The sequence below is a fragment of the Myxocyprinus asiaticus genome, chromosome 30 (genome assembly GCF_019703515.2).
Source record: "Myxocyprinus asiaticus isolate MX2 ecotype Aquarium Trade chromosome 30, UBuf_Myxa_2, whole genome shotgun sequence".
In the NCBI taxonomy this organism is placed as follows: Eukaryota; Metazoa; Chordata; class Actinopteri; order Cypriniformes; family Catostomidae; genus Myxocyprinus; species Myxocyprinus asiaticus.
The window spans coordinates 44971128-44984937 of NC_059373.1; the positions used below are offsets into that span (position 1 = coordinate 44971128).

Consider the following 13810-nt stretch of genomic DNA (forward strand, 5'->3'; position numbering starts at 1 on the left):
ATATAAATATATGCCCCTTCAAACTGTGATGGTGTTACATTATTATGTTACATAATAGCCATATAAGTCAAACTGACCATACAGCTGTTTTAATATTTTAAATAATTATAGTGCCACCAAGAGGCAGAGCCACGTAATTGTTTTCATGTGCCTCAGAATGACACCCTACATAACTGTACAGAATTGGGTGAGAATATCTCATTCCGTTCAAGAGTTATAACCGTTTAAGCAAAACGCTATGTACGTTTTAGCATACCGTTGTGAAGATTAATCGAAATTTCAATTTTTTTTGGGATAACTTTTCATAAGGGGTCTCTGCTGAATCTTTCTGCATTGGTTTGGTTCTGATGGGGCAAATGGCCTAGGACTAGTTCATTTTGAATATTTTTCAAATAATCGCAAATTGCGAAAACTTTTTCATGACAGAAATGAATTCGGAGATAGCCATTCTCGAGCCAAGTATTCCAATTATATAAAACACTAGATAATACGACAGACAGTTCAGGAGTTATGGCACAAAACACGTTTTCCTTTGTTATAGCGCCACCATCTAGCCGATCGGGCTAAAATTTGCGCCGTTGTAGACTGGGGGTACTATCTACCCTCAAAGTTTCAGTTCTCTACGACTTTCGGTTTGGTCTGCACGATCAGTTTTAGGGCAGAATAATAATAATAATTCCTACAAAAACAATAGGGTTGCAGCACTTCGTGCTTGAACCCCTAAAAAACGTCTGAGCAAAAACAATACGGTTTCTAGCACTTCGTGCTTGAACCCCTAATAAAAGCAAATCCGAGCAAAAACAATAAGGTTTCTTAGCCCTTCGGGCTTGAACAGGGGCGCCTGCAGCTGTACGGCCATACGCACTGTGCGTACCATGAGCGCTCTGACTGCCCTGAGAAATATTTACTCTATATTTCACCTATCATGAAATGTGTCCTGTGTTTCTGTTGGCTGTTTAAAAGAACTAGCAATGCCCAATTTGCGAATGAATAATTTTGAATCGGTTTCAATGAATTGGCCAAACAGGCTTGCAAAATGGTCTGAATCGATTCGTGATTCAGTACAATTCGTTCGGTCCGTTTTCTCACTGACTCATTTGATGCGGGTTCTCTCACAGTAAAACAGTTTCTGGATATTTATGAATACAGAGAACAAACAGCGCTGGATACAGTGGAAATGTACCAACAATCAACTGAAACAAAAGTCTGTCTTTTTGAGAGGTAACTCTGAGAAACTTGAGCTAGTGCTGTGCCATGTGAACAAGGGGCTGTTCAAACTGAACGTGTTTTTGCATCCACTCGCGCTATATCGTTTTCCATATACACATTCGCTAGATGGATGTCTTTTGAAAACTGCATCACGTTTCACTGTGTTTTTAGCATTTCTCACGGAGCGCTGCATTTTTCGATGCTGTGTCAAGTTAAAAAGAACTTCAACTGATAAAAAGGCGTCTCGAGACACCTGTGTTCTGCTCTATTCATTGTGGTGCGTTTTGCTTTTTTAGCGCGAAAACGCGTCTGTCTGAACGGTTACTGGAAGAAATGCTTTAGCCAATAGTTACATGAATGCTACTCATACTCGAGAAAATTAATAAATGCTTATTTCAAAGTCACAAGAACTGAACGCTTTAGTGTTGTTCTTTGCACACACACACACACACACACACACACACACACACACACACACACACACACACACACACACACATAATCTCCCGGAGGAGCATGCCCCCGGACCCCCCCTAGATAGTTTACGGTTTATTAGACAAATATCTGTGCATACCCTCAGATTAAATCCTGCAGGCGCCCCAGGGCTTGAACCCCTAAAAATCCTTACAAAAACAATAGGGTTTCTTCAATTAAAAATTAAATAAAAATGTGTCCCCTTTTCTCCCAATTTGGAATGCCCAATTCCCACTACTTAGTAGGTCCTCGTGGTGGCGCGGTTACTCACCTCAATCCGGGTAGCGGAGGACAAGTCTTAGTTGCCTCCGCTTCTGAGACAGTCAATCCGCACATATTATCGTTGTGTATAGGTTTCTAGCCCTTCAGGCTTAAACCCCTAAAAAAATTTCCTTACAAGAATAATACAAATCCATACAAAAACAATGGGGTTTCTAGCCCTTCTGGCTTAAACCCCTAATAATAATAAAAATCCTTAGAAAAACAATAGGGTTTCTAGCCCTCCGGGCAGAATATCGCAGAATGAAATTGGAATTAAGTAAAAATAGAGGTGGAATGGAACCAGAATAGATTGGGAATGGAGTTTCACTATGATGAGAGTCTAACATTAGCAGCTAACACACACACACACACACGCGCTCCCTTTACAGTTGATGTAAAACACATCACGCACTCCGCTCGTTCACCTGTACAAACACACTTTATCGTAGGATCTGGGTAGATTTTATTAGATTTTTTGTCACTAAACTTGGTGAAGATGATCAAGCTTTTCTCGCTGAAACAGCAGAAGAAGGACGAGGAGTCTGCCGGAGGAACGCGAGCGGGAGTCGGCGGAAAGAAAGCGAGCGCGGCCCAACTGCGGATACAGAAGGGTACGAGAGTAAAACAACTCGCAAAATACAAACAACACCATAACATTCATTTATTACACACAGACACATTCAGGACAGCCCGAGCAGTGTTTTCATTCAGTATAGTTGAATCTGTATTATCATAACAGTGTGAAGTGAAGGAAGAAAGCTGAAGCAGCATTAGCCACCGCGCTAAAATTTGTATCACTATTTAGTCATTTTAACAACTCTGTGTTGAAATGTTTGGATACTTCAGGCAGGCCACAACGAGTAACTTGGTTGTTAAGTCGTGAACCTGAAGCCATGAGAAATTTGAAGGAGAAACACTAATTTTCTGCACTGGGAGGCTAATGTGAGTTAGTACTTTTCATCACAGCCTGTACACTGAGGCCTACAAACACACTAAATTCAACTGTGAGAGTTGTTGATGTATTCACTTTACAGTCGAGTTAAGATGAATGACATCTTGTTATAATCTGTATATACAAGTAGTAAAAATATTCGTTTGTAAGCGTATATTGATACTGAATCAGCCATAGTCCAGACAGCAACAATAGAGCTGTTATGATGCTCTAGGGTAATCGGTCCAGCTGCTTATTTTGGGCTGCTGTGAGTGTAAAGTATGTGTAGTGTAACAGTTTGCATTGTAATACATTTGTTTGACAATAGTGGGATAAATGCTGGCAGTTGTTTGTCTGATGATGTCACTGGGCACCTGAGTGAAGGTTTGTAATAGAAATTAGGCCAAAGGATTGAGCATGAAAAAATGAAACTGAACTTGAGGAGTGCAGTAGACAGTTATTATTAAGGGTGCTACTGTCAGAAATAACTCAAACATAACTTTTTTATATATATAATTTGTCCGTCCAGTGGACTAGTCTGACATGTGGCAAAAAATGAAAATACCAGCTTATTCTAGGCATTAGTTAGATCTATATCAATATCAGAAAGGCCCATTAATCAGCTGATATTTGGCTATTTTGAGATTATCTTCATCTGATGATATCTTGGTCAATTAGCCTAACAGAAGTGTTAGTGACCTTTTTGTCAGTTCCATATAGCAAAATGTATATGTATGCATATATATACCAGGGCTCAACACTAAGGAATTTTTCTACTGGCCTGGTTGGGCCAGTGCTTCAGATTTTTACTGGCCCTGCCAAAATTTTCACTGACCCCAACTCAAAAATGATAAATAGCTGTTTTACCATCATGGCTTTAAAAATGTGTCCAAAGATAATTATTTTTTACATGTATTATGTTTTTAAGACAATGTCCCCCCAAACTGAATCACATTTATAATTTGCAAGATATGATTTATGCCTTATGTAACCCCATATAAGCACTTAACAGATATAAATTCATAAATACATCATATTAACCTCAGCCGTCCTGCCATTTACACATGAGTTTTTAAGTGAAGAGTTCTTTTGTGCAGATGATGTGTTTTCAGTCACCCGTTTAGTCATGCTGTCATGCAACTTTTGGCCACGTGTAGTGTATTCACACAGAGGATCAAAGATTTAATCACTGAGTTAAAGATTTGATTATTGGCTGATTGTAATAAACATATGAATCCCTGAGAAGAGACTTGCTACCAAAACGGTTGTGACATGTAATATACATTAGGGAGATATTAGGCCAAATCTGTGAATTAAGAATGTGTATATAACATAAAATCAGACAACCTAAAGACCAACACAGACTGATGCACAAAGCACAAAAACAAAAATACCTGTACGGTCCAGAAATGAGAAATATAACAGGGGATTCATGAGGATGATATGAAGTAGACTGTTTTGAATATTCATCTTCACTCTGCAGTTAAACAGCTCTAATAATAATAATAGCCTTATAGCCATAGTGATCTTGCTTCTTTTCATATCAAACGGCATTATAATGTCGAATTAATATTTACGTTTTGAAACTAGCCTAATTAAATCTATACTTACATTTTGGATACTGAGCAGCTCGTGATTTCCAGGCATGTGTATAACTGGGGTTTAACAAAGTTTATTACGTTTCGTTCGGCACTTCATCTCTAAAGGCAAATTAATGGGAGAAAATGTGCTTTTTTTTTTTACAGTGGGAATAAAACTAGCACTCTGTCCCTTTACGAGAACACATGCATGTTAAACAGTCTTCGCTGCATGGAAAGAGATGATGATGAGACATATGCACGGAGAGACATGGACTTTCAGTCCTATAGAATGAAACTGTTGATTTCTTATGTTCCAGTGTGTGGATTACTGCTTTTCACCAACATGTAAAAACGAAAAATGTGGGGATTTCGCGCACTGTGAACACGGAATGTGCGGGATACTTAAAATGTTGCACAAAATTCATTAAGTGGGATTTTTTTTCTTCTGTTTTCTACACATTGGTAATAACTGCTGCTAATACAATTGGAAAAGAGCGAGGACAGTGCTAGGAAAGTGCGCTTGGTGTCTGCACGTGACTGTGCCTTGGCGCGTCCAGTATATTATGCGCTCATGCATCTTTGTGAGCTAAATAGAATCGCGCTCGCTCGACAGTTAGAATACTTGGTTCTCTCAGTGTAATTGTTGTGCTCTCTCACTTGCTGTTTTCTTGCATTAATGTTTTAAATGCAGCACTAGCCCGATCAGGCAAGTGACAGTTCTAGCAACTGGCAAGAATCTCTCTCACACTGGCCCCGGGCCATCGGGCAGTCCTTATTGTCGAGCCCTGTATAGACATACTGTATATACACCGATCAGCCACAAAATTAAACCACCTGCCTAATATTGTGTAGGTCCCCCTCCTCCCGCCAAAACAGCGCCAACCTGCATCTCAGAATAGCATTCTGAGATGCTGATCTTCTCATCACAATTGTACAGAGCGGTTATCTGAATTACTGTAGATTTTGTCAGTACGAACCAGTCTGGCCATTCTCTATTGACCTCTCACATCAACAAGGTGTTTCCATCCGCAGAACTGCTGCTCACAGGATGTTTTGTTTTTGGCACCATTCGGAGTAAATTAGAGTTGTGCGTAAAAATCCCAGGAGATCAGCAGTTACAGAAATACTCAAACCAGCCCATATGGCACCAACAATCATGCCACGGTCCAAATCACTGAGATAAAATTTTTTCCCCATTCTGATGGTTGATGTGAACATTAATTGAACCTCCTGACCCATATCTGCATGATTTTATGCGCTGCACTGCTGCCACATGATTGGCTGATTAGATAATTGCATGGATGATTGTTGGTGCCAGATGGGCTGGTTTGAGTATTTCTGTAATGGCTGATCTCCTGGGATTTTCACACACAACAGTCTCTAGAACTGACAGAGTCTATGGTAACTCTGATAACTGCTCTTTACAATTGTGGTGAGAAGAATATCATATCAGAATGCTATTCTGAGATATGGGTGGTGCTGTTTTGGCAGCACGAGGGAGACTTACACAATATTAGGCAGGTGGTTTTAATGTTGTGGCTGATCGGTGTATATACAGTGCATTCATAACGCATTCATACCCCTTCATTTTTTTCACATTTTGTTGTGTTACAGCCTTATGCTAAAATGCTTTAAATTATTTTTATTTTCACATCAGTCTACAGTCCATACCCCATAATGACAAAGCAAAAACCAGACTTTTGATAACTTTGCAAATTTAATAAAAAGAAAAAACTGGGTAGTCATGAGACACTATGCGAGTGGAAGCAGCCTAGTGGTGTTCTCCGCTACACTTTGCTACAATTATCCTTTCAATCAATATTACTCCGTGAGAACTGATTTGGTTTTGATTGTTAAACTGTGCTGGGAGTGTAGGATGTTGAAGAATTAGAAATCTTCAGCCTGCGGGGACATTAAAAATCATTTACGATCACGCCTCAGGATGTAGGTCAAGATATTTTGAACATTTATGCAGTGCTAACTGAAATCTCGACCACATGGAGGGCCTTGCAGAAATCCGTCGAGCTATCACATCTGTGGAGGCGAAACTTTCCACCCCGATCACAAGAATGGATGAGGCTGAAAAGCGAAAAGAGACACTGAAGCAGCCGCAAAAGTGCTGTAGATTAACCTGCCGGCCACCAAAATTGATATGGATAAGGTGTGTGATAAATTAGAGGATATGGAAAATCGAAGCAGACGTAATAATGTTAGTTTCATTGGAATCCCAGAGGGAAAGGAAGGTCAAGATATGGTCAAGTTCCTGGACGGGCTTATTCCAAATTTGTTTGACACAGCGGCCTGTCATCTGGAAAGCGTGCACACAGAGCTCTCGGTCAGCTTCCCAGAGCAGGTAACAGACCCTAAACCATAATAATATCGGCCGACCGATATATCGGTTGGGCACTAGTGTGTAGACCCTTTAGAGCAGTGTTGACACTACAGAGGTAGTAAAAATCTTGGTCTTACAAACATTTGGAGACTTCTGAATCCATCTGGGAGGGACCACACCTTTTTTTTTCATCAGTTCATAAGATTTATTCTAGAATCGATTTTTTTTAAATATATATATGTCACTTATTCCATTTGCCACTGATTGCTCAATTGGGAACATTTTAGATTCAGATCATGCTTTGGTGTGTTTAGAGATGTTGCTGCACACAGAGAAAAGAAAATCATATAGATGGTGCTTTAATACATCCTTTCCTAAGGACCCAGCATTTCAACAAATGTTAAAGACAGAAGTTAATGTTTATGTGGTGGCCAGTTGGTCCTCCGTGTCCTCTGTGGGCATGGCATGGGAGGCGCTTAAGGCAGTTCTTAGGGGGCGGATCATACAATATGCCTCATTCATTAAAAAGATCAAAGCACATGAGTTCATGGAATTGGAAAAGAGTATTAAAAGTGCTGAATGTCATCCAGTGGTCTTAGAGAGTTGACTCAGCTAAAATATACACTAATCAGCCACAACATTAAAACTACCTGCATAATATTGTGTAGTTCCCCCTAGTGCCGCCAAAACAGCACCATTCTGAGATGCTATTCTTCTCACCACAATTGTGCAGAGCTGTGATCTGAGTTACAGTAGACTTTGTCAGTTCGAACCAGTCTGGCCATTCTCTGTTGACCTCTAATCAACAAGGCATTTCCGTCCACAGAACTGCCCCTCACTGGATGTTTTTTGTTTTTGGCACCATTCTGAGTAAATTCTAGAGACTGTTGTGCGTGAAAATCCCAGGAGATCAGCAGTTACAGAAATACTCAAACCAGCCCATCTGGCACCAACAATCATCCATGCGATTATCTAATCAGCCAATTGTGTGGCAGCACTTGTTCAACATTATGATGTTTTGAACTGTTTGTTCATTTGCCTAAGTGCAGCACAACAGTAGGCCAACAATGTGTTTGATACTACTAATAGTTTGTTTTATTTGTAAAACATAGTACTTAAATAGGGTTTACCAAGTGCATGGCTTTTGGTGTGAAAACCCAAATAAATGTAGAAGTTATTGTCTAATTTCGCTGATCCATTTAGATGTAAAAATATTGTCTAAAATTCTGGTTAATCGATTAAGCAGCGTAATTACATCCCTTATAGATCAAGTGGGGTTTATTCGTGGTCGTAGTTCTTCTGATAAAATTAGATGTTTTACAAATGTTATGTGGTCAGTAGCGAATGATCAGACCCCGATTGCTGCCATCTCACTTGATGCAGAGAAGGCGTTTGACAGAGTGGAATGGGACTGTCTTTTTAAGATTTTGGAAATGTACGGGTTTGGGAACACTTTTATAGGGTGGATTAAGTTAACTCTATAAATATCCATCAGTGGCAGTGCAAACTAATGGATTAATTTCAGATTATTTTTCTCTTGGTAGGGGAACCCGGCAAGGCTGTCCTCTCTCCCCTTTATTGTTCTGTCTTGCCCTGGAACCATTAGAAGCCGCAATAAGAGGATGATTTTCCTGGTTTTGTAGCAGGAGGTGTGGTGCATAAATTTTACTCTACGCAGATGATATATTATTTGTCTCCGATCCTAGATCTATGTCTAGCCTCCATAGAATTATTAATTCTTTCTCCAAATTTTTGGAATACAGTGTGAATTGTTCTAAATAAGAAGCTCTTGCTCTGACAGCATATTGCCCTACTACAGCTTTCCAAGTTTCATGTTTTTGTTTTTCATGCACCTTTCAATGGCCCAAGCAAGGCATTAGGTATTTAGGCATTTTATTTCCAGCATATTTGAGAGATTTAGTTACAGCCAATTTTGACCCATTAATGAAAAAGTTCTCATGTGATGTTGATAAGTGGGTTTCACAACATTTGTCTATGACTGGGAAAGGTCAATGTTTTAAAAATGAATTGTATTCCCAAATTCAATTATTTAACGCAGTCTCTCCCGCTAGAAATTCCTCTTTCTTATTTTAAAACATTTGATGTTTTTTATTTGGACTGGTAAACAACCTCGGTTACATTTCAGTAAGTTACATAGACCAATTGACAAAGGAGGTTTAGGCCTCCCCCAAAATTTTGTTTTATTACTATGCTTTTAATCTTAGACACTTGGCCCATTGGTCTTTTCCACCTGAGAGAGCCACTCCCTAGTACAACCTTGAACAAGCGGTCCTTGCCCCAATTTCACCATTGCTAAGTCTCTCTTTTAAATTGCCTAGAGAAGTAAAAATGCATCCCATTATTTCACACTTGCATTCAGTATGGACAAAGGTTTCCCATCTGTTCAATTTTGGTACCTAAATGTTTCCTCAAGTATATGGCTAAACCCCAAATTATGTATTAACAAGTCCCCCTTTTGTTGGAAAGAATGGATGGAGAGGGGTGTTACTACACTTGGTGACCTTTATGAAAATGGAGCTTTGAGATCATTTGAAAATATAACACAGCATTTTGGGATTTTTAGGTCTCAATTTTTCTGGTATTTACAGTTGCGCCATCTACTTTATACTATTTTATAGTAGTACTCTCTCAATACTAAAAGTGCAAACAGAGACTTGATTGTGTGGGCTGTAATTGTGATATAGCTCTGTGTACCCCTAGAAGTCCAACCGTAGGTTGTTATGGCGATGCTTTCTGCCTCTTTCGGGGTCTGTACAACCTTGGACTTGGACTCTCTGTAGAGGTTTGGGACCACCGTGCGAGTAAAATGCGTGCGTAATGGGATGGATGGTGTACTTTGGTTCCAATGTGTGGAGTCGTCTCTGAAATCCCCGATTTTCCACCACAGAAAATGGCTTTATATCAGCTGCAATGAAAACGCTGATGTGTCTCGGTATTGCCGTGGCTCTAGCACTTGACTGTGGAAGTTGAGATGCAAAGGCATTTATCAGCATTGTCTGGCCTTTCAGTGTTTTCTTCACAGGCATGGTTGATTTTAGTTGAGAGCTGTGGTGGTTCTGTAGGTGTCTTTGCATAGTGCTCGTGTTAGCCGCGGTGTACGGCACTATTTTCTTACAGTGCTAACATATTGTTCGCGTCTTGTCTGTCACTCTGTCACCATTTATTGTTTCCACCGGGTACCCAAAATGCTGCCACACAAATGATTTAAAAGTGGCGAGGGCATCTTCTATGCTAAATTCACCCTCACACTCCATCATGCTGTTATCATGAGACAGCTTTTCACCTCGACGAGAAAAATCGTCACGTTTTAATATTGCGAGATCTCGTGCCATGAGATCTCGTCACACCCCTAATGTTTGGTGGTAGTACAAAGCCCCCTAATGCTGCAGACACTCTTTATATGGTGCTCACAGCCTTTGGAAAGGGGCATGAAGCGTCAGTGTATTCCTCGTTGATTCAGAGTCTTGGTGACAGGGCCTTAACAGCTCTTAAGAGGTTATGGGAAAGAGATTTGAACTTGGTATTGGAGGATAGGGAGTGGGAAAGAATAATAATAATAATAAAAAAAAGATAAAACTATGTCTAGGGATGCAAGGGTACACCTTATTCAGTTTATGATTTTGCATCATTTCTACTGGACTCCCTCTAGATTGTTTAGGCTTGGTTTAAAAGACACACTTACCTGCTGGCGATGTCTGTTGGAGGATGGAGACATAGCCCATGCTCTGTGGTTCTGCACTAAGATTCAAGAATTCAGGTTAAGAGTCCAGAATTTTATCTGTGAGTTTTTAGATACTCAAATTTCATTCTGCCCTTGACTATGCATATTGGGTGATGGGGCGGTTATTAAAGTAGGTGACAAATATACAAAAAGCTGGGTCCAAACTAGTGCAATGATTGGCAGACAAATAATTCCTAGAGGATGGAAGTCAATTGGCACTCATTCATTTCAAGTATGGTTCACCGAATTGGGAAGGTTGGGGCATTTGAAAGGATGTCATATAAACAGCTTGGCAGATGAGATGCATATGGTAAGAAATGGGACAAATACATGACCTTTCTGGAAGGCTCTCGGTGAGGGCCATGTGGAGAGAAACTCTTTTTTTCCCTTCGTGTTTATATTTGTATACACAGGCATGGACCACGGGAATGTTTGTTGGGGGTTGGGGACTGGGAGGGGGATAGGGAATTAATGAGGGTTAAAGGGGGATAATGGTTGACTCTGCATGTGTGTGTTTCTTTGTTCTGTATTATGTTTGAGAGTCAAGCAATAAAAATGTTAATCTGAAAAAGAAAACACTGAAACATCTCATTTATATAAGTATTCAGACCCTTAAAGGTGCAGTATGTAACAATTTTCGTGTAATATTCGCCTTTTTTGCCAAAGTGTGAACGGCTTGTAACACAACTTAAAAAAATGAGCCCTTCCCGGACTTCCTAGGTTGCCTATTAAAGCCTGTAGACTGATTTTCATGCAAAGGGAGCGGGTCGGTTTTGCTGGGAAAATCCAAAGGATGTGACGTTTATACGCGCTCCCGAGAGCCTTGCCTCAGTAATAGCTTCTCTTCCGCTATTCAACAGCGACAACAAACTGCAACACTAGGTAACGTTATCTTAGAGATGGAATCCAGCAAACGTCCGGCTCCCAGCACAACACCGACTCCTACACAAACTCAGAGTAAGCCCAAAAAACAAAAACATTTATCTACTGAATCCCATCTGGCTAAGCAGGAACGTGGTAGAACGAAAAACTAGAGTGAACATCGGCATGGCATTTGATTCCTGGAGGGACCTTCGTTCAGTTTTGGGGATCAAAACCGACCCTGAATTGGCATTCTTCTTATTGGACAGGTAAACTTACATAACTGCAAAGCATGTGAAATATAGTGCCATAAGGATTGATCTATGTAATTTTAGCTAACTTTATCTTGCCTGCTAACGCTGACGAATTGCAAGCTACCTTGCTTCGTAACTTTCAAATAATTTCAACGATCTTCTCTTTATACTAAAAGTCAGGTATACAGGATACATTTAAGCAAATATGCTGGTTTCTTGATCGTAGTACAACATATGACATACAAAACATACAAAACTCAGCAAATATTCCTTTTGGAATCGTACGTGTAACATTGCCAGAGAGCACGAGGATATGCTGTGCGAACATGGCAGTGCAGCAAAAGGTGAGCTAGTAGGCTACACTACTATTTGATAATAAATTAATAGATAAGTAAGGTATTTTGTTGTTTTGCCATCATGTCAGTGCAGCTGCCAGCTAGATGCAGGCCCGGTTCTGTAGGGTTGTGAACGTTAGAGCACCCTCTATTGAATACGTAAGCTTAATAATACTTTATATTGGCAAAGCATTTTTCCTTGAATCCCAGCGAAGACACACAAAAAATCCCTGCATCAAAACCAATAAACGTATGATCTTGCAGATCAGTGTGTCCTAATTTGCAGGCAGAGCATTCTGCTTTCATGGCACCATTGTACATTTGAGCATTTGATTATTAAAGATTTCTGTTCTCACATAGAGAATTTCATAGCGGAATTTCTGCTTCGGGATAAAGTGGCACATAACTGCTGGTCAGTTTCCCAAAGCCAAATTCACACCTTAACGATAAGTGAAACATAAAAAAATGGACTCTAGTTTAGTGGTTGCAGATAACATCTTCGACATCGCTTGCTGCATTCATGTGCAGGGAAAAAAGTTATAAATGATTGTACATTAGGAAAAGAAACTCTCTTTTTTTATTTTTCCCCTTTTTCTCCCAATTTGGAATGCCCAATTTCCAATGTGCTTTTAAGTCCTTGTGGTCGCGTACTGATTCGCCTCAGTCCGGGTGGAGGAGGACTAATCCCAGTTGCTTCCGCATCTGAGATCGTCAACCCGTGCATCTTATCACATAGCTTGTTGAGCGTGTTGCCACGGAAACATAGTGGGTGTGGAGGCTTCACGCCATCCACCACGCTCAACTCACCACGCGCCCCACTGAGAACGAACCACGTTATAGCGATCACGAGGAGGTTACCCCATGTGACTCTGCCCTCCCTAGAAACCGGGCCAATTTGGTTGCTTAGGAGACCTGGCTGGAGTCACTCAGCATGCCCTGGGATTTGAACTAGCGAACTCCAGGGTGGTAGCCAGCGTCTTTACCACTGAGCTACCCAGGCCCCCCAAAAAACCTTTCTTAAACGAAGGCAGTGTAATTTGTGAATTAATTTTTATTTGTTTTGCAATCATTAAACATGATTTCATCTAATGTATATTGGACAAAATCTCACTTTATGCAGGACAAATATTTTTTATTTGTTAAATCCATGGTTAAACCTTGCTGTACTTATAAAGAGCACATGCACAAGACATGATCGTTTGACGCATATAAAGTCCAGATTCAATTTATGCTGTTTTAAAAATATCAAGGAAAAACAAAAGGGGTACATGGTATCTACTAATATAATAATTATTATATAAATAACCACAGTCCTTTAGATTGCATATGATTCATACATATGAAATTGTAGGGACTTTTAATAAAGCAACAACACTGAAAAAGACAAAAACATTCACTGTTCTTTTCTGGATAAATTAATACACCCTTTAAAACTGAACACAAAATTAGTATGAGAAATTGCTCATTTTAATTTACAGACCCAATATCTGATAGCATTAAATCAGAAACCTATTAATGTATCAAATCTATTATGAATTTCACTTTTGCCTGCAATAATTTTCCTGGTAGCAGTCCATGTTTTCATTATTGCCATAAACGACTCAAACAAACTTTAAAGTTAAAAAGATTGTGGTTTTCTGGGTCAGTTGTATCACTTGGGTTCAGTTTAAACCGAAAAGCATAAATTTGCGCGTATGCGAGGTTCCGCGCCAACATACACACGTTTTATCACTTGTAGAAGCATGTTTGATGACTTGAAAAAAAAAAATGTTAAGGCATTATTTGAAGATGTTCAGTGACATATGTGCTAACAGAGAAATATTTGACTGAT

At 39.8% G+C, this 13810-nt stretch overlaps 1 protein-coding gene across 1 annotated transcript in view; it reads left to right on the forward strand.

Moving 5' to 3' along the window:
• Positions 1 to 2059: 2059 nt before the first annotated feature.
• The window catches only part of LOC127421071 (NEDD8-conjugating enzyme Ubc12), a 162884-nt gene continuing 151133 nt past the window's right edge, over positions 2060 to 13810 (forward strand). The window contains exon 1 of the mRNA XM_051663809.1: positions 2060 to 2555. Coding sequence (XP_051519769.1) covers positions 2441 to 2555 — 115 coding nt within the window. The 5' untranslated portion in view covers positions 2060 to 2440. The remainder of the gene's footprint in view (positions 2556 to 13810) is intronic.